Source organism: Sitodiplosis mosellana, unplaced genomic scaffold (genome assembly GCF_009176505.1).
Source record: "Sitodiplosis mosellana isolate CC-2019 unplaced genomic scaffold, AAFC_SMos_1.0 Smas_scaffold_6226, whole genome shotgun sequence".
NCBI lineage: Eukaryota > Metazoa > Arthropoda > Insecta > Diptera > Cecidomyiidae > Sitodiplosis > Sitodiplosis mosellana.
The window spans coordinates 9,798,095-9,819,658 of record NW_022601467.1 but is presented as its reverse complement, the minus strand read 5'-3'; the positions used below and the strand labels follow the sequence as shown (position 1 = coordinate 9,819,658).

The 21,564-nt window shown below is 36.5% G+C and overlaps 1 protein-coding gene across 7 annotated transcripts in view; it reads left to right on the top strand.

Annotated features, from left to right (window-relative positions):
• The window catches only part of LOC129579224 (protein doublesex), a 79,987-nt gene that overhangs the window by 30,048 nt on the left and 28,375 nt on the right, over positions 1–21,564 (top strand). For 5 of the 7 annotated variants that reach the window (XR_008689202.1, XM_055469079.1, XM_055469076.1 and 2 more), the window contains exons 3-4: positions 12,932–13,075; positions 19,003–19,337. Coding sequence is in view for 4 of the 7 variants with exons in the window: in XM_055469079.1 (XP_055325054.1) it covers positions 12,932–13,075; positions 19,003–19,289 (431 nt within the window). In the remaining 3 variants the exon portion in view is untranslated. Of the gene's footprint in view, positions 1–12,931; positions 13,076–13,214; positions 14,587–19,002; positions 19,338–21,564 lie in introns of those variants that run through there. The other 2 variants (XR_008689203.1, XR_008689204.1) reach the window with 2 other exon arrangements.

Sequence of the window (21,564 nt, the reverse complement as noted above, 5' to 3'; positions counted from 1 at the left end):
TCGAAGAATTTATTCTGGTTTTCAATGCCACTAATTATCTTCAAATGGGAGCTATTTTTCCGACACTGTTTGTACGAATTGACGTACTGTGCAATGGACTTGTTTCGAATTGCATAGGCTCATAAAGGTTGCATATCACAATGAAATCAAATATATCTCCGTAGCTGAATCTAGGCATTTTGAGGGGAGATATTTGTAGGCATCATTCAAATGGCCCACTGCAAGCCGAACATTTATATTTACGTAGAGATGATAACGTGTTGAAATGTCTAAAGTTAACTATGGATTCTAAACACGTCAAGAAGGTTGGGCGAGCAATTTGATACAACAAAGCGATACGACATTTCGACGAAATCATTATTCTTTCAATTACTTCCCCAACATAAAAATCCGCCATAAGCTTTCAATTGTCAGCTGTAAATCGACAGAATGTAGTCTATTGAAAATGGACATTTTCTTCGTGTTGATTTTCTGTATGTGTGAAATGTGTGGCGTATTTATGGTTACATGCTCGTATTATGAATAACAATAGAAAAGTGTTTGGTGCACCAATCATACCATGAACCAACCTGAATCTATCATCATCATCATCGTCGTCGTCGTCGTCATCACCATCATCGTGATCAACAGCGGTGAACGGTACGAGTTAAACATTCATTTGTTCCACATTCAATGTAATACATTGATGGAATATTTGCTGTTGTTTTTGTTATTGCCATATTTTTTGTTGCATGTTCTTTTTCTGGCCTTTTTGTTGCGGTTGTTAATTCAAAATACATCAAAAACTTTGACCGTATAAACAAGCGAGAGGGAGCGATTGGGCTAGGATGCCGGAGCAAGCAAAGAGAGAGAGAGAGAGAGAGAGAGAGAGCAGCGAATTTGAATGGAGTTTTCCGAATCCGAATGAATGCTCGCCCTCACATCATCATCTCTCTCCCCTCCCTACCTCCCTACTTCCTCTCTTTCTATCTCTTTGCCACATTTCCATATGCAAAATGTATTTGAGGAAAATTTTAATACGTGACTTTATGGTGTGGCCATGTGAGCCGAGGTGAGCCAAATGTAATATACAATGTAATTTGTTTGTTATTCAATTTATTATTCATATGAGGTGTTGCTTGTTTTGGTTTTTCCATCCTTTTTGCCATGTGTTTATTTTGTTTGGCACCCTCTTTTGTTTTGATTAATTTGTTTGTCGAGATCAATGAAATCGATTCGCATACAAAATGTAATTTTACAGCAAGTTTTTGAAAGCTTGTCAACTTAATTTCTGTGCTCAGTGTTTCGCACAAATTCAATAACCGGTCAATGAATCAGAGAGAGAGAGAGAGAGAGAGAGAGAGAGAGAGAGAGAGAGCGAAGTCCCTCAAATGCACAGCACATATACAATGAGTGAAATGCAATGCAATTCGAACTCTCGAGATTAATACACACACTAAATGCAGAGAGGGAATATAGTATGCACAATGTGTTGGCGCACCAATTGATGCGTCCACTCAGCGGACTAAAGGATTGTACAACCATATTATTTATTTGGATTCATAAAAATCCCCATATTTTTATTGGATCACATAAAATGCAAGTGCTACTTGCAAATTCTATGTACAACATTTCGTGTGTGTGTTTGTTTCCTTTTTTCGTCTTTTTCATTGCGATTTTTTTTTATATTTACGAGATTCTTTCCTAATCCTAGCAAATGAACAAGAATGAATTTTATATGGTATGCTATAAAAATTGCATCAATTGGATGCAACGGGGGATGAGTGAAAGAATGCAGCGCATACACATACACATATACATGAAAAATTGTCTTTAATTTGATCTAACATATTCTACAGTCGAAATGGAATGCAAACAATTCCACTGAAACTGCTCAATACAAAGCATAACACCGTTTAATTGAAAGCCACACAACAGTGGCCGAGCAATATTTAATATCGTTGTCTTATCCATTGTTTTATGCTTGGATGGAAATATGCACGTCAAATCTTCTTCGTTCTAACCATAACCGTGGCTACGTAGTTAAACGTCATGTTTTGTGTATATTTACACAGGACATCAAATGGAACATATCAAAGCAAATTATCAAGTACAGCATTTATTTTATTAGCCAAATATGTAGAGGGAATTAATTTGAGAGCTGACTAATATGCAGTACTCAGGCTAACTATTTTACTTCTGTTCGTCGCAATAAACACAGGGATGCCCAGAGGCAAGAGAGAGAGAGAGAGAGAGAAAGATGATAGCAACGAAGACGACGACGAAAAAAATAATCAATTACGGACTTTTCTTCGTTCAATTGAGATATATGTTAAATGAATGCGAACAGAAGTTGCTGAGTGTTTCGTTTGATGTAAAATGAGATTTGAGCGGGTGAAATGAGTAAGCACATTTATTGAGTTATGAGAGTTCGATTTCTGACTTATTTTATGCGCGCGGCAACTTTATAACTGTTTCTTTTCCCCTCTTGATTTGGTTTCGTTTCTCTTCGTCTTGGTTTTCTTCCTCAAAAACAAAAAAATCGCCTCGAATATGGTTCGTAGCGCTCGCGCGTATTAGTGATTCAATTGTACACGATTTGGCATGGCCACCGAAGTTGCCGCACTGTGTTTCGTTTCGTTTGGTCGTCGATGTGCGGAGAGTCGTAAAATGTTAAATGAGAATATTCAAGAGATTTGATATTGCGTGAACTACTGCGTGTCTAGACATGACGATTTTACGACACAATTTTTATGTGATTTTTGTGTATGGTGCCATTGGTACGCTTTTTTTCCGCCATGTATTTCCCTCTCATCTTTTGCCACACTTTGGCAACAACTAACATATCCAATGCAACACACAACTATGTTTTATATTGACTCGTTCTCCTAAACTCCATCGATAATGCTTACAGTTCATTCAAATTCATTTTTCACGCTGATTTTTCCTTGATTTGGTGTGTGGATGTTGTTTTTTTGTTTGTTTTGTTGACGACTCACTGTTTCATATTCGGACGGATTATGCTGTACAGTGCAGAACTTTTGGTCTCACTCCATTCCTCATGCACACACCCACCGATTAGATCCTTTATAAAATTACGAAAAATGCAATTGCATTTGGAAAATACATAGTTCAGAGATGCTCAACGAGATAATATATTAAATGCATGTCATCCAGAGTTAAGTGCCATATGTGTCGGATTAATTCAAATTGCCGGGTTGAACAAAAAAAAAGGTGTTTATCAGTGCTAAAAGTTATGCATGTTATAGCTGAGAGCGCATTTTCAGTCTGTTTACTACCACTCTTTTTTTCTCCCTCCCTCTCTTGCTCTCCTCTGTGTTTTTGAACGCTGCGAGCTGATGTTTTGCATCGCTTTTTATTTCTCTCTCTCTCTCTCTCTCTCTCTCTCTCCCTCTCTCTCTCTCTCTCTCTCTCTCTCTCTCTCTCTCTCTGTGTGTGTGTGTGTGTGTATATATGTATTTACAATCGTATTTGTTTTCAATTTGATTGGAACCAAAACCATTTTTCAATTATTTGTTTGTCTCATCCACCCAAACACTCGGCGAACTGTGTGTGTGTGTGTGTGTGTGTGATTTTGCCCGTGCATAATACAATAATTTTTTTTAAAAAGTACTTCGATTGTAATTATTTAGTTTTTTCCGCCATTTGAATACGTGCATCGCAACGCCACCAATTAAAGTGACGATATCTTCATTTGAATCGATTATGGGAATTATTTTCGTCATTTTTCATCAATTCATTCGGTGTCATGTCAAATGCACTTTGGCTTATGCATATGTACCAGCTCTCTCTTTCTCTCTCTATCTTTATCTGTCTCTCTCGCTTCTCGCTGCCCGCGTGCGTGTATGCATTTACACACACATACAAACCGTTTGAGAGTCAATATAACATAGCTATTGATATTGCTGTCTTGTACGAATATTTATTAGCAATTATTTACACTTTGAAATCAATTCAAGAGGTAAAACATGTGCCCAAAAATTAATTCCGCTTGTAGTCATTATATTTGCGGCCGTAATTGTATTATTTAGTGAATATGTATAGCATACTGTGATCAGTAACACTCACTGTTCACTGGCACATAATGGCCGATGATGAAGTGTGTGTGATGCTCAAATTTTTAATGAAACTTCGATAAAAATGCACTGAGTGAAATATTAGAAGTGTACAATTACGATTTCAACAGCGCAACGTTCAATCAACCGTCATGGCGAGCAAGACACCCAAAGGACATGACATTTTTTACACTTTGTTTTCGCTGATTAATTGGGATCAGTAAATAAAATGTGGGCAGTTGAAAATAAAATTACGCAGAGATAGAATGAGAACGCAAGAGAGAGATATATAGAAAAAGATAGCAAACGCAAACGAGAGAGAGAGAGAGAGAGAGAGAGAGTAGAGTGAGAGATACACTGCGAAATATAATGACGGAATATAATCTGGTGACGTATGGAAGATAAATGTATCGCGTGTTAAAATTCGATTAACCATAATGAATAATAATTTACATTTGAAATAAAACACGCGCTTTCACTGAAAAACAGTTGCTGTTCACGGTGTACCATAAAAGCGCATTAAACGAGCGGAATTTCGAAACGAACCAAACCTTGGCGGGGTTTGTACCGTCATGTGTTTTCTACCTTGCCGACCGATGCTGTGATATGTCCATAAACCGACGATAGATACATGGTTTGGTTCATTCTCGTGGCTGCTTCTGATGCTGCTAGCATGCGATACAGTGAATGAGAGATAGAGAGTGTGTCCACTCGAGCCAGCTGCCGTTAGCAATATATGTTTATTGTTCACATTAATTGCTGAAAACAGGAAAAATTAGAACGAATAAAAAGCGCATAAAATTGGCAACGTAATTGCTCATCTTCGTCGATTAAGTTGTAGTTCATGTGGTGTAACCACCCGAATGAATTAATTGTGTGTTTGCACTTGACGGTGACTGCAGCAAACAAGAGACCCTTGGATCAATCTCAATCATCTTTTTTACGGTCAAATTGAAATGTCGCACGGAATCCAGATATTTGAATTTGTTTCGCTTTGTTTTGTTTTGTTCGTGAAGCGGTAAGCAGTTAACTCCACGTAACGAGTATGAGTGTTACACAAAAGGAAAATAAAACTACCAAACAAACTCATCATCACGTGAAACACACATACACACCACTCATTGTTTCCGCAATCGCGTCAAGAAATTACGTAATTACATGTTATTATGGAATCTGTGCAAACGTTGGCAATTTTCCGGAACGATTTGCTTCGAAACAAACTTCTTGGCCCATAAAAGTGTATCATTCTGTTGAAAGGAACCGAACTCAAAAACAACAACTGCGCACACCGAATCTGCCGAAAAACAATAATAACAATAACAACAACAACAACCGCAAGCATACACGGAAATCAAGCCAAACAAAAGTTATCGTGCGCACAGCACAATTCGAAATTCAAACTCCAACTACTAAGATGCATGAACTATCGTAAAAGAAAACTTTTCGTATTCTTTTCTTTTTCATCACCGCTCAAAAACGGACAAATCGAATGAACCGAAATCAAAAAGAGAACACACCATCGCATTATTAGTTTTATCTGTGTGATGGGTGAACTCGTCTTGTTGTTCGTTTTCTTCTTTTCCTTCAGATTGAAATGTGCATGCATTCGGGGCTCTTAAATTTAACGATTTTATGGAAAATTTCTGCAGAGCGTTCCTCATTCCGTTTCGATACGTATACACTATATTTCCGTGCTAAGCATTTGGTTTTACACACGAAATCGCATTTTATGGGCGAAGTGTAAATCTAAATGTATGTGCTATGTGCTATATGCTGTGTGCGCTCGCTCATTTGCTCGTCCATTCGCTGCCGTTGCCATAGTCGATAGATTGAGCCAGTATTTTTCGGGATTTTACGACCATCAAATGATATTTTGTGGAAGACTGCCGAAGAATTACAAGAAGAAAAATGACGACGACGACGACGACGACGATGAAGAGGAGATGAACGAATCCGTCTGAATGAAAAACAACAAAAGCCACGTCAAAAAGGTAAATGATGCCACTGTGAACAGTGGCGAACGCACTGTGTATTCTCTTGAATACTTCATAAACGCATGAGGTATTATCTACATCCATAGATGAGTTAAAACTTTGAACGATGCATACATTTTGATTTTCTGGCGCACCTGAGTTATTTCTACTTGGAACGCATGAATATGAATGTGCCATATTCCATCACATAACACAGTCTGCGTAAGATGTAACATGCACAGACTAAATGAGACTCAAGCGGTTTGAATAGGGTTTTAATCGGTGGACGCCTCTCCATGCATATTCAATTTTTTTTTTTACATTTCAAGGCATTTAAATTAAAACTGGTGTTCTTTCTCTTTCTTTTACCCATTTGCATTGACAATTTTTCCAATTTGCAATAAATAATTCAATCAGGCGATTGGCCAAAAAGCAAATAGCATATCGTAATAGTTAAACTCAACGCCGAATTTAATTTTAATTCTTCGATCAGGCTATTCCAATACGTCGTTGTATGTATACATTTCAAAAGTTAAGAAAAAGGTGTATCGAAAAATGGTCATAGTAAACTCGTAGTTGAATTTGACGCTATTTCAATTTGGCTCGTTAGTTTCAGTCCGTCGAGATAGGTTCAGTGCGATTGCAAGTGTGAGTTTCGGAAAACCCAGAACCAAACGCTAAACAAAACACAAAACCAACACATCCACATAGCTATTGAAATACCTTGAGAAGTTAACTGAAGAACCACGTACGCCATAAAAACGTAAAGTTAATAGTTTAAGCTTTTCACTGACAAAGCGAACAACAACAAAATGGCAATAATATAGGACACAATGGAAATGGATTTTAATACATCTGAACGTAGTTCATTGAATGTGACAAGGGATCTATGAACGGCCTCGGGTTGTGTGTTGGAGCTCGCGCTATGTAATGTGTATTGTATACTGTGTGATCGATTGAAAATAATGCCCGAACGAAAAGAGCGTATAAATATTTAGTAAATTATACGGTGTACTTATCATTTCTTTAACTCGAGAAACGTGATTGTGCACTCAACAGAGCAGCGAAATAGGTAGAATACGTACGATTGTATATCCAGTACCAAGCCGATCCGTGCCAAAATACTAAAGAATATAGTAAAAAGCACACGGGCACAGCATTGTACAGTGCAAGAGACTAGTCTACTACACAGGGGTAAAACTGTTAAGACAATGAATTCCATGCAATCTTTTGCTCTTGCGAAATGCTGTATTTACGTTGATACGAATTTGAATTGGCCGATTTAAGGCAGCGCCATGGCAAAAAGTGACAGATAGGTGAAGAGTGAGTGAGAGCGCGCTCATCAACGTAGAAATGTGCATTGAATCCAAAATGAATCTAGAACATTATAATGGGGATGCTGCAGCGTGCAGTTGCATGACATGGCAATGCAATGCAATGCATAGCATTTTGTGAACCGTTACAACTGTATTTATTTTGACGACGACGGCGACGACGTTGAATAACTCGTTGCTTCTAAACACCAAGGCATTTGTCACTCTGTGTCTTTTACACACACACACATATATATACATTCACACACTCTCTACATAAAATTTATTCCGGGCGAGTTTTACGATCGTACCAAAAGATGAATGCAACGACAATAATGTGCCAGTTATTGTGAACACAGTCGCATTTGCGCGCGCGTTCGAATCGCTTCCGCCAAATGCCAAACTATACGCTAACAAAAATTCGGTATGTCAAAAAGATAAAACATGCCGAGAGCAAGGCGCGCACGCACATACATACACACACACACACACGAACAAAGAATGAATCGTTTCTAAAAATTAGTTCAGTTAAGTAGACAATGAATGAATGAATGCTATAAAACATTTTATGACAACATTTTATTTTCTTTCTATTTGTTGTCATCTCGTTCTCCTTCAGTCAACATTTTTCTGGTTTCTTTTGAGCTCTTCACTATACCACTTATTGTAATTTATATATTTTTTTTTTCTTGTCTTTCTTCCTGCCCCGTCTCTCAAACGTACACAAAAACCAAACCATATCCTTTGATACAGACAGATTTTATTTTCGACAAATTCGTTTAACGCTCTCATTTTTCCTCTCTCGCTCTCTGTCGCTTCCTTTTTCCACTGCTTCTTTTGTCGTATTGCCTTCCTTTTGTTTTATATCTGTGGCATGCAACGATGTCAAGCGATCGTCCCACGATTTATGCAATTTGTATAAATAATTTTATGAATGCAGTGCATTGCGATTTACATGGACCAAATCCATCAAATAGATTCATGCATTACACACATTTTTATTTGAGGTCCTAAACACGAACATTAGCTGGTTTCTTTGATCTCGAGTATTTTATTTGCCAATTCGAGCTAAACTATCAGGCACGATCTTTAAATCATCACACCAATAAATTCTATTTTTTTCCGTTTGCATTTCGCAAAATTAATTGGTCCCAGACACATGACGATTAAAGGATGACATGAAGCGATCCAAACAAGGACTATTGCCAAGAAAACAAAACGACCGTTAAAAACACGAGCAGACCGAGCTACTCTAATTTTTCGATAACTTTGTGCGGTTTAGCCCACTCTCACCCGCATTTCAGGATCATCGAATCACGATCAGAGAATTCGTTTTAAAGAACATTTTAACTGACACGAACTGAATTGATGTTGTTCGCAGTAAACTCAGTTTAGATGTTCTTTAAAATAGAGTGAAATTATGATAACTTGTAATTTTTTTTAGATGATAATTTCATCGAACTCAAAATGATTTTCATTTTGTGGTTTCAAATATTCTTGTATTGTTGCCGGTTTGAGATTATGTGGAAGGTATAAGCAACTGTCGGTTAGCATTTCTTTTCACTTGAATTGAAAATCATCTTAGCAGAGCTGCTATAAAACCATAATAAAGGTATAATTTGGATTCATTGATTGAAGATGATTGTAGGATCATTTCCATCAAACTTGCAAATTGTGGTGTATAGCCCGCATCGTTGGTTATTGACACAATAAATATTTTATACATACACTTATTGGGTCAATTCCCAACTGTTTCAAACGAAAAAAAAACGGAAGGAGTCGATCAAAATATATGTATAAATACACATATCCATCCAAAATGTGTGTTATCTAGAAGAGTATAAGTATAGCTTGGAGTTATTTCACAACAATCCATGCTTGTCTTCCGAACAGTCGACTTTGTTGATTGCATATTTTATTCCCTTTTTTTACATTTTATTTCATTGCAATATGTTACTGTCATTTGGCTTTTCCACGCACACACACACGCATAACATATGCCAAGATTTCGTATGAAACGAAGAAAAGCGCCACGCAGCCCTCTAGATGAGCCAAAACTCAAAACAGACATCATATTTATATTGTGTAAACGACAATGTTCATGTTCGATATGTGTACGATGACAGCTTCAAGTATCCGACGTGTAGAGTGCGCCTTTGGCTTAAACGTCAAATCTTTCCAATGTATTTATATAGATCGTAACGTGAGGCTGCATATGCTTATCCTTTTGTATTGAATGGATCTTTGGGTATTTTATTCGATTCGCGTTCAATCATCAATAAATGGGAATGCCGGGAAACATGGTCAAGCTGCGATTCCGTCTCATGTTCAAATGCATTCCGATTAAACGTACATAACATTCAATTTCGATTCAAATTCGTGTCCATACAGACGCGCATCCGTGCTCGCTCGCACGCACGCACACACACACACACACATATCGACAATTAACTTCTTCGCGAAAACAGTTGAAAGTGCATTCCATTGACATTGATTTGTAACAATAAACTCATTTATACTCGAACATAAAATCCAGGGTATCATTCAACATCAAACGACTTGAATGCTATAGAAACGACAACAACGATAAGGTCATAAAACACTTCGGCTTTCAAGTGGCATACCAATTCACATTGCATATGCATTTCAATCGGATTCACGTTCCATGTGGAAAAACATCGATTGATCAATTGACCCTTCATTGTCTCAAATAGACACATTGTGACATTACGCACCTCTCTCGCACATCACCATCACCATCACCACCACCGCCACCGCCGCAGTCAAACTGTATCACATCAAATAAAAGCTTTTATGAATCATCAATTTGAATATCATTGAAAATTAACATTAAATGGCTGGGACGAATGCGGGGGCCGTTACGAATTCAGTGATGATTTCACACATCAAACTCAAAATCCAATATCCTTGCGATGTGTGACCAAATTTTGGAATAAAATTACTTTTCTACTGCAAATGTTTTCATATTATGCCGTTCGGCGCGAAAAACGAGGTCGAAAAAAAATGGTATCATTTGATTGGTGCAAGACATTAAAAAGATTGGCTTATGCAAGTCCCACCAAACCTACCGAGAGAGAGAGAGAGAGAGAGAGAGAGAGAGAGAGAGAGAGGGAGAGAAACGGATTCACATAATAGTAAAACAATATAACTGTAGACACACATTCCAATGGCAGTGGCAGTTTCACAGCTCATCCCCATTCAGCGCCAAAATAGAAACTCCGTTCATTTGGTACATAAAATGCGCTTTTCTCCTTATGTAATTGCTGAGCAAAAACAAGCTTTTACCTGCTGCATTATCGCCACTAAATTTGCTCAATAAAGAAAGTAATTTTCTTTTGCATGCACAATCCTTTTTTTTCGGTTGGAAAATAGAGGAAAAAATCACGGTGGCAAAAAGGAAGAACAAGAATAATAATAAGAAGAAGACGAAAGAAGAAAAAGAAGAAGAAAATAATAGCGCGCGCAACATCACTGTTTGCATTGATGCACCACTGCCTCTCTCTCCTTCTCTCTGCCTCCTGCCCTCTCCTTCTCTCTCTCTCTCTCTCTCTCTCTCTCTCTCTCTCTATGTATTAACGTGGTGCATTTTGGTTTTATGTAAACATACATAAAAGTGTAAGCGCAGTTCTCTTTATCGTGGATAGGATAACATAACATAACATATAAGGTTGGTACTTTGGGTTGGCGTTTCGTTGGCACATAATAGAGACATTCCAAGGCAAAATAAATCCACTTTAAAGCATCGATTGCGAATCATAGCCTCAAAATGTGTGCGCTCAAGTATTGGCGAACGCGGAAGTGTTTCAAGATGCCAAACATGCTTGTTCGTTGCAACGCGACTTGAGATCTTAGTTGCATTGGTGCATAGCGCGGCATCCGCTCGTGTTCACTGCAACTCTCTTACGATTTTCACAAAATGGGATTGTATTAATGCAACACTGAGATAAATGAGCGCAATGTATTCCAAAAATATACACATGCATTCGCCGATCCAATCCTCCTTTTTGCCATGCACTTGCTCTCTTCTCTCTCTCTCGCTCTTTCTTCCACTCTCACTCGCTCTCTGTCACTCACATTCTCAACGACTCACACACACACACACACACACACACACACACATGAACGAACCTGCACGCTGCACATTCGGTGTGCAGTAGACATCTTATAATTGTATGAGCTGGCGCTATATAAACCGATAAACGCTGTTCCACTTAAAAATTGTAAACGTTCTTGCCCAGCCGCTCAACACAAGAACGCTCGCGTCAATGTGCTGCTTGCGAATCTTCCTTTCAATTGGGACGTCTTCATAGCGTTGTTCAGTTTTGCTTTCATAGTCGCTGCAAAGTGTATAATGTAAATGGCATCTCTCGGGATCATATTTTTATTTTCGTCGCACAACAATTCGGTTGTCGTGCTGTAATAATGAGATGCGGTAAAATATTTACCAAGCATATGATCTAATGGAAAACGATCATTCAGTGTGTCTGTCTGTCTCTTTCATTCAACTCATCATCAATGAACTATACATAAATAAATTACTGCGGATCGATCAAAATAACACACTTGCCTCGGTCTTTCCATTCGATTCGCTCGTCACGATTCCTATGTAAAGTAATTGCAAGATAAAACAGCATACCTGCTGTTGCTGCTGCTTCATGCAAAGCATATAGTTGAACGCAAAACCGAGCGAGAGAATGTGAGAGAGTTTCCGTCGAGCCGCATAGTACATGGAAATGTGGTACGATATGTGCTAGTGCATACAAAACGTGTGTGAAACAAAACAGTATACGGCACTACAGCACAGCGTGAACGCTATCGCTAGCAGCAGCAACAGCAACAGCAACAATGCCAGCATACGCAAGCCGTATTCTACGATTTTATGATTCTTCGAAAAATTGTGTGAAAGGTAGGGATAATGTAACAACCAATGGATTTTAACTCCGCCTTTTAGACACAAGGCCGTTTTAACAGTTTTTGATGAATAGCTTTTGTTACTTCATCGCGATATTTTTTTGTTGCTGTTGTTTCGGCTGTTGCTATTTTGGTTGTTTCTCTTAGTTTCTCTCTCTCTCGCTCTCTCTTTTGCTTCTTTCCACATTTTTTACAATAATTGTGCTAAACGAATTTTCTGTTGAAATTTCAATTAGCATTTGGGGATTGGTTGAAGCATTCGTATCTCACAAACAAAATCGGCTTTGATTCGCCTGTCTCGCTCGGGCAATAAATTATTACAAAGGGTGATTTATGTTGCATACGAAATGTTTTACAATTGGATGAACGCAACTATACCGCGTCTCCATCTCTCTCTCTCTCTCTCTCTCTCCTATCGTTTTGTTTATAAGATTGAAAAATGGTTGCGCACTTGATCGGTGATGCGCCTACAAATTGTTTATTGTCTTATTAGAGAGCGTTGTCGTTTTTGGACAATAAAACAAGTGCTAGCGTCCATTTTCAATTGATCGGTGTTTCGGCTAATTGAGCTATTGATATCAATGTAGTTTTATTTTATATATTTTTGGAACATTTTTTGCATTTTTGAACTAATTGATGGCTTTGTTTTTATTCACAGTCGACAATGCGGACATGCTTTTAGAAAAAAGTCAAAAGATGATCGAGAGATTTAACTATCCATGGGAAATGATGCCATTATTGTATGTTATCCTAAAATATGCGAACGGTGATCTCGAAGAGGCAACAAATCAGCTAAGCGAAGGTAATCAAATGCAAGTGAAGTGCAAATGGTAATATCCGACAGCATACTACATGTCATCAACTGAATGTAGCACATTGTTCAACGGTATTATCATTCCTTCTTTTCGTTTCGATCGCATTTCGATCGAACAAAATTTCAGAGGGTTTTCTTTTTTTCTTTTCATTTCATCTTGTGATAACCAATGATAATTTCGTTTTGATTTGTTTAGGGCAAGATTTTATTGGCAAATATTCAAGAATGCATAATTTAAATTTTTTCGACGGAGCAGAACGAGGCTCAACCCGCCAATGCGGATGATAATTTTCGTAGAGAAATTCATTTTAAACAAATTAAAGTCAAAACACACCGCAATGAATTCAATTGTGGCACGTACAAGTCGTTTCGTCGTCAAACAAACGATCGATCGATCGAACGAACCGAGAAAAAAAAACAACAAAACAAAACTCTTGCCAAAATTTGTGTTCATTTGAACTTCGTTTATTTTTTCATTGAGTACATACACGTTACAGTATTATTTCGATACATTTACAAATCGATTAAAAATTTTAAGTGGAAATTCGAATTTCTGATAAAGAAAAAAAGTTGAATGGAAACAAAAGTAAAATCTAAAATGAATATTTCCCACGAGACTTGTGCTTAAGCCACCAGATGATTATCAGTTTGATCCCATTTGCAGCAGTTTTTACTAGGCGAAATTTTAGTTCCTAATTTTCGATTCCATTTAATTTCGCGTTGGTATTATTTCTATTTAAAAACATTTTAGATATTGGTCAGTATTCTAAAATTTGGCAGTATTTCATATTGAATTTTTGGGCTTATGATTATTTTTCATTTGTTGATGTCGTTGTTTGCGTTGGATTTGCTGCAAATGGAGACGAACATTCATCTCAGGTTGAAACAGTCGTAACTTAAACGTTCTCTCACATACACAAACACACAAGTATTTAATTATAAAATGGCAACATCAATTTCTTTTCGGTATTGCTGCATGTCCTAGAAACTAAGAGATTCTCTTATATATACAATTTTTGTGATTCCAATTAATTATTGTTGAATTGAAAAGAAGAAAGAAAAAAAAAACAATGCAAAATCAACTATTTAACGATTTTAAGATAAAGAACAATTTCGTAATGTATTAGTAAAGTATTTTGAACAATCGCCAAATGTATTCTGAATTTGGTTGAATGCATTCGAACCAGAAATTTATTTACACCTACAACACATCAATCAATTAAACTACACCGATGAAATATAAACCAAAAAAAAAAAGCTAAGCACAAACACCACACAGTCCAATGGACGTCATCAGAAGCAATTGCGCAATGTGAAATCACAGGAATTTTGTCAAATAAAATTGACAACGAACATTTAACCACGATCAACACTGCAACATAACATCGGCAACGCGTACTATGTACTTCAATCAACTGAACTCATCTTCTTTTATGGACCATTTCGATTCTCTCGGCACACAATGGGAAGAAGAAAGCCATTTTTGGACGCATAAATCGGTAAATGTGTTTGCCCATAAAGATATAATAAAATTATGGCCAACGATTAGGGATAACAGATAAGAACATGCTGCCTCATATTACCATTCTTTTTATGCTCATTTTTTCGGAAAGATAAACTGTGGCTGCGGAACCAGTTCACGGTGTTGTGATAGTTTTAAATCATGATTTTGGATTAAGTGTTGTCCGTTGGACAAAAGCTTTCTTTTTTCTCCCTCTCACATAACAATAGCAAATTTATGTCGTCGTCGTCATCGTCGTCAATTTTTGCATTTAGAATAGTTTTGCATCGATAAATCTAGGATAGTAGATAGGCGAACAAAAGGCGGCACAAAATTACCACATTTCTTTTGAAACCTGTACAATGGTAGGGAAAATAAACTACAACAACTATACATAATCATTTTAAATACATTTTCTGCAACAAACTGCGCTGTAAATGGAAAATATTCAGCAATGAATGCTCTAACGTCATCTATACGGTATAATTTGAAAGTATAAGTAAATGCTTTCGTCATAAGGTTTACCCAAATGTTGGAAATGGCATTTGTCAGAAATGACATGCTAAACGTCATTCATAATTCAAGACAGTGATCTTCCGATAGGGACAAAAGCAATGCAAACTAAACTCTGAACGGTTTTGGATTTGCTGAATATATTACCATTGCGCTTCACTTTGTTGATTTTCTGCATTATTCATACTTCTTTCATTTAATTTCGAAAAAGATAATTTTTCATACGATTTCCTACAATAACGGTGGTGCTAATGATCGGCTAAATTGTGTGTATAAACTGACATTTACCATTTATTTAATTAGTGTAGCAGTCAAGGGGGAAATCATTATTTTCAATTATTTTCCACTTGAAAGTGATAGTTAGATAAAAAAATAAGAGTAAATGAAAGAAGGACGCAAATGAGTGAATTCTCCCTTACGATATAAATGCGTAGTTCAATTCCTTCAGAGTAGTTCTCTAATTTTTGACCAAAAATTACATCCAAAATGTAGTTTTCTGTCAAGTTTTCAAATTTTCAATGAAAAAGAGTGATTTTCCAGTCGGTTGCAGTGGATAAACTGGGGATAACAAACCATTTTTCCAAATTTTGTTTTTGATGAAAAATTCAAAATTCCCATTATCCCACAATAGACACATTATTGATGAAATATTTTAATGACAACATTTTCCAAACCATTGATGGACTAGACACTAAAAACTATTTCATTGATATAAGCGATGGAACCAAATTCGTTAATTAAAAGTTCAAACGACACATTAGTGTAAGTGAATTAATTAAAAGCAAAAAAAAACTAAACAATATTTATTCATGTCAAACACATAGTTTAGTGTGTTTAACATATATAGCAAAAATTTCATTTAGAAAAAAAAGTGCCATGTTTCAAACGATGTTAGTTTTCTTTGTACGGGCCAGATAAAATGTGACCAGTGAAACTTCTTAGTGTCCGAAAAAAAACAATCTTTTTTCTTTTGCTTTTCACAAATTCATTTCGCTCAAAAGTTTATGTGAAATAACATATCGGGCGATACACACATAAGACACATTTTATGTATTTTGACGTAGCGCTTGCACATTTACAATTATATTTCTTTTTTTTCGCCTGTTCTCTCTCTCTCTCTCTCTCACTCACTCAAAATTTTATTGTGTAAAAAATACTGTAATACTAAAACACATGCCAGCAACTACGATGACAATAAAAATGAGAGGAGGGAAACGGAGGGAACAACGAACACAAAAACAACTGCGCGCCGCGACGAATTCTCTTTCGCTTGTTTCTTTGATTTTTCTGTAACTGTATTTATATGTGCGCCTTTTGCAAATGAATGCATTTTGCAAGTACTTGGGTGCAAGCTTCTGCACAACACATAAAATTCTGTATTGCGCTTACATAAACACAACCACATACATACGCGCACTCTTTCAAACTCACATACACACACAGCGCACGTACAAACTGTACTTATTTTATTTAATTTTTTTTTTCTGTGCTGCGTTAACTGGTCGTCATCGCTGAAAATGTGCTTTTTTACGACCTTGTTATAAAATTTCTGCTATATGCATCATTTTATAGCGTCTTCGCGTTTCACTTCAGCGCGATATACATAAAAAAAATGCTGCAAATAAATTGCATCGAACGAGCGAAAAGAATATAAAACATATACAACAAACGCACAAATTTCCTTTGAATTTTGTTTTTCTTTCATTTTGGCTGCTGGTGCTGTTGCTGCTGTTGTTGTTATGGTGCGCTGAAGAGAAGCGCTGGAACGAAAGAGAGAGCACAAGAAAAAATAAGAACAAAATCGAAAAACTAAACTAGTGGCAGGAACTTCAAACTGCAAGAGGAAGAAGAAGAAGAAGAAGAAGAAGAAGAAGAAGAAGAAGAAGAAGAAAAAACATACAACAACGACACCAACCAAAGAAAAAAAACTATTCATATGAAATGGAATGATTCGAACGCTTGAAATGTGTATCGGGCGCGCTTAAAACTTTTATGAATCATAAAAGGAACCTTGTGAATATGATTGCCTTTCCACCGTCAACGTCGTCAACACACATCCACAAACACACTTTTCCCACTGTGAAATGTCCAATGTTTGGCAAATATTCAATAATATTTGTGTATTTTTAATACGCTCATGAGGTTCCAATTGTATTTTAAGTTACTAAAATGTGCCGTTCCACTTGAATCAGAACCCCTTGCAAAACGCTTCAAAGTATTTTAGATGCAATTGCGATTTGTAAAATTGAGTGCACAATTTTTCACTTAAATATCAGAGAAATTCACGTGAAAATCTTTCTCAATGATGCAATCATAAAGATTTTTCTTTCTCTTTCACTCTTTCGCACACACTGGCGTTCACACATCAAATCAGCTCGTCAATTTTTTTCGTATTTTAGCTTCAAGAATTAGAAAGTACAAGTGTGGAATATGGCATTTTTTGTGATCGTAATTTTAATTTTAAATATAAGATTTATTGGTATGAATTCATTTGAAATGATATGGAGTAAAATGTAATGGAAGGAGCGCCAGCGTTTAATGCCAGGAATGCAGTATCAAGCATTTCAAGCATGCGATAATCAATTGGCCAATCATCACCATCGTTTGTCAACGCTTTGAGTGGACTACAGCCAAGGACAAACGATGACGACGACGAAGCATTTGTGTTTCCAGGACGTCACTCAGAGCCATATCAAAACCAGTGGCAGCCTATCAAAAATTTGCAACAGTCTAGTCATTTGCAACCAATTTACGAGTCGAATGAATACAAAAATGTGAAAGAACAAGATAACATTTTTTGCGAACTTTTTTTTTCTCTCTCAAATCATACTAAAATAAGTAAAGGTATACATATGCACCGTAGCTAAGTCTAGTGATTAGAATAAGCCCGTTCAAATGGCATGTCGATAATTATAGTGGACAAATGGATAATGGATAATATTGTTCACGTAATTCAGTCGGCAAGAGCAAGATCTCGTTAATTGCACCCACAATTATGATGTGTCAACATTTTATTTAAATAGATTCCGTTCGCATCAATGCATAAATAATGTGTTGCGGCTCCCATTAAAAATAAATGCTGATCAGATGATCTGCCATTAATGGTGATACACAATATACCAATGACTAAGGGGAACTATCATTTTTTTTATCGAAAAAATTCATTAATTTCAGTGTGTTTTAGGAGATATTCACTCCTATTCACAGATATTCGATGTTTCTTATTTTGACAGTTCAGCCGTTCTCACCAGCCGCCATCTTGGATTTTTTTTAAATCTAAATTTATTCACGTATATTCACAATATTTTCGAAAATTCTATGAGAAAATATCTATAATATTCAAAAATATTCACAAAAATTCACTGTTTTAAAATTCGAATGAAGCCCCTAGACCAATGAAAATGTATATAAATCTATCGATTTTGACATGCCAAATTGTAGAATATCTCCGATATTTCTGATAATACTCGATAATTTTAGAATGAAATATGCACATTCATTATTTATTTGTGTATAAGCGGTTTATAAGCGGTTTATAAGCGGTTTATAAGCGCCCTGGCCCAGGTTGACCAGGTCCACGGAATTACAAAACGCGAAGCCAACTCATCGCATTATTAAAATGATCGACATAATAATCATAGTATATTTGATTGTTTGCCCATCAAACCAACCGAACTTTAAATAATTGAGTGAAATAGCTTGCATTATTCTCAACACATTTTATAAAGTGAATGCTCACATTTTAATTTGATTCTTTCTTTCTTTTTTCTTCCTCCCTTCTTTTTTGCCTGCTTTTTTTCCTTGGTCTGTTGTCATCTCTTTCGTCTTTCTATGTATTTGTAACGACACACGATGACCATCATCCCTCCCCAACGTGCAACACACTTACACACATACACAGCTCGAAACACGGTCCATCGATCGGCATATCATAAATTGCTTCTAGATAGTTACATGCGAATGATTTCGAACGATGCACCAACATACATCGGTTCCAGTCCGTCACCGTTAATCATGTCAAATCAATTTGATTTCATTTCGGATCGTCGTTGCCGTTCAAAGTCGCCACCACCACGTTTGCCATCGTCACTCACATTTGGAAAGCTAGATTATTTGTACAATGGTGCTGCCCACAACTTGCAGTATGCGAAAAAATTGCGAAATCGCTGTGATCAAATGTCAACGTAGCCGAGCTATTTGTGAGAAAGAAACAACCGTTTTCAATGTTAAATAAATGTAAGTAGACAAAGCCACCTATTTTTCTCTACAGTTTCTTTTATCGATAAATTGTTTCAGCTGAAAATTGATATTTTTCCACCGGATAACCACTCCTCCTATCATATTCGCTTGAATGCGATGCGTAAAATGTCTCTTCCACTTTCTCCACCTCTTCATCCTTGTCTCATTCATCCAAACGCCATTATTTAACAGTGGCTTAATTGGAAGCGCTTACTACGTTGTAAAACGGACTTAAGTACGCACAGCAAAGATTACAACGACAGCCGTGTAAAGCTTGTCAATACATTGGCCGAGCGAATCGTCAATGAGTGAATTAACAATACAAGCGTCAGAGCTTGTGAAAACTTTTCATCGAAACCAATTTCACAACTTTTACACTAAACGTTACGACAAAAACTCGTATAAATTTTAATTAAATTCCAAGCACACCAGACAAAAGCCAGCGTATTTGACTGAAATGTCCTGGCTACAGATTGAAACATCACCGATTGTGAATGCACAATTTCCGTCTGGATCAGATTGGATTTATCATTTTTATCAATGTTTTTCCTTTTTTCCTCTTCTTTATCAAGAACAATACACTTGCAACGTATTAGCAACAAGCTCTTTAAATGGAAGAAGGCACAAGCTTTTGCGCTTTTTCATCAAATCCAGGATCGAATTCAGGTTTTTGAATGAAAAATTTGCATCGGCGATTAGTTGTTTGTTGAACAATTTTTGAAATAAACAATTTTTCTATAATCATTAAATATTTCAATGGCAGCAACTTGAATACACTCCGAATTTTCCACATAATTTAATGGAATAGGGCCATTTTTTTTCTTTTTATTCAAACTCGACAATTTTTTTTTACATTGAACAATAGCCTTTATCGCTAAACTATTTTACGTTTAATTGCATAATATTTTATTCTTGTCAACGCCTGCGTAATTGCGAATCAATTTGTAATTCTCTGCCCCTGGACGAGCGTATGGTATGGAGAAGACGAAGAAAAAAGCGATGGGAAAAATGGTTTCGGGAGTAATTTTCCATTGAATCATTTTAATTAAAATGGATAGAAGAATGTTGAAACAGTTAAAGAGCACTAAAACTTTAATTATTTTTTCTTCCCGTTGTGGATCAAACGAAAATTCAGCCAAAACAAAGGTTCATGAAGGAAATTTAGTTGATGTATAAATGAGTATGTTGAAAACTTATTTCTCTCTTTCAGTGTGCATAATTTTATTCCGTTGCCCGACAATTTCTCCTCCCCACAGGAGCGAGAAAAAAAAAGTTCTTCCGGAGAATGGGCAGAAAAAAAGAACATTAAACCGGGAAAACTGGACAATGAAATGGAATATATATATAGCATGCACTTCGCATTGCATTCGTCGTCCACTTGAACCATATTGTGAAGTTACATATTTGCCTGTGCACTTTTCCACTTCCCCGGTATTGTCGTATTCATTTCAGTATTGTATCAAGTTGACAAAGGATTTATTTGTTTGATGTCTGCATAAATTTGATGCTAATTAAAATTGCTTGCGATCGTCTTTCGTAAATCAAAAGTCACCAAAAGATAGAAACAGAGTGAAAGAGAGAGAGAGAGAGAGAGAGAGAGAGAGGGAGAGGAAGATGGAGAGTGAGAGTAAGCGTTTACGTTTGTCACAATGAATGACAATAATTAAGTGGAAATCGGATAAAATATATATATTGAGTAGTCCTTTTCGTTTGCGCGCTTCCCTTTGTTCACGTATTATTAGCTGTGTGTTTTGTTGTTGTTTTTTAACTGCTTTGTTTTGATATCTTGTTGTATTTCTACAACGTTGGGAATTCAGCGGAGGAAAAGAACCGAACGAGAGAAGAAAAAAAAAGAGCGAAAGATTGAAACGAAACTGCATAGCGTCAGGTCGTGACGCGAAACTTGAAATTGCGGCTCATTGTGTTTGTATTGTGTGTGTATCATATAGTAAGGTTTTTTTCTTGCTAATAAATGTCATCATAAAAATTTGTTTCAATAATCATAAAAATATGTGGAATTGCCTCATTGAGCTGAGCCTTGCTGAGCCCAAATACTTAGGGCTTAACTGGAATAAATTTATAGATTCAAAGATATATAATTCCACACTCATAATTCGAATCGCATTGTATTGGCGTTGATGTCACCCCGGTTTTCACACATTGCATATACATCTATTTATATATATATGAATGTCCGAGAATGAAAACGCAACTTCTATTCACA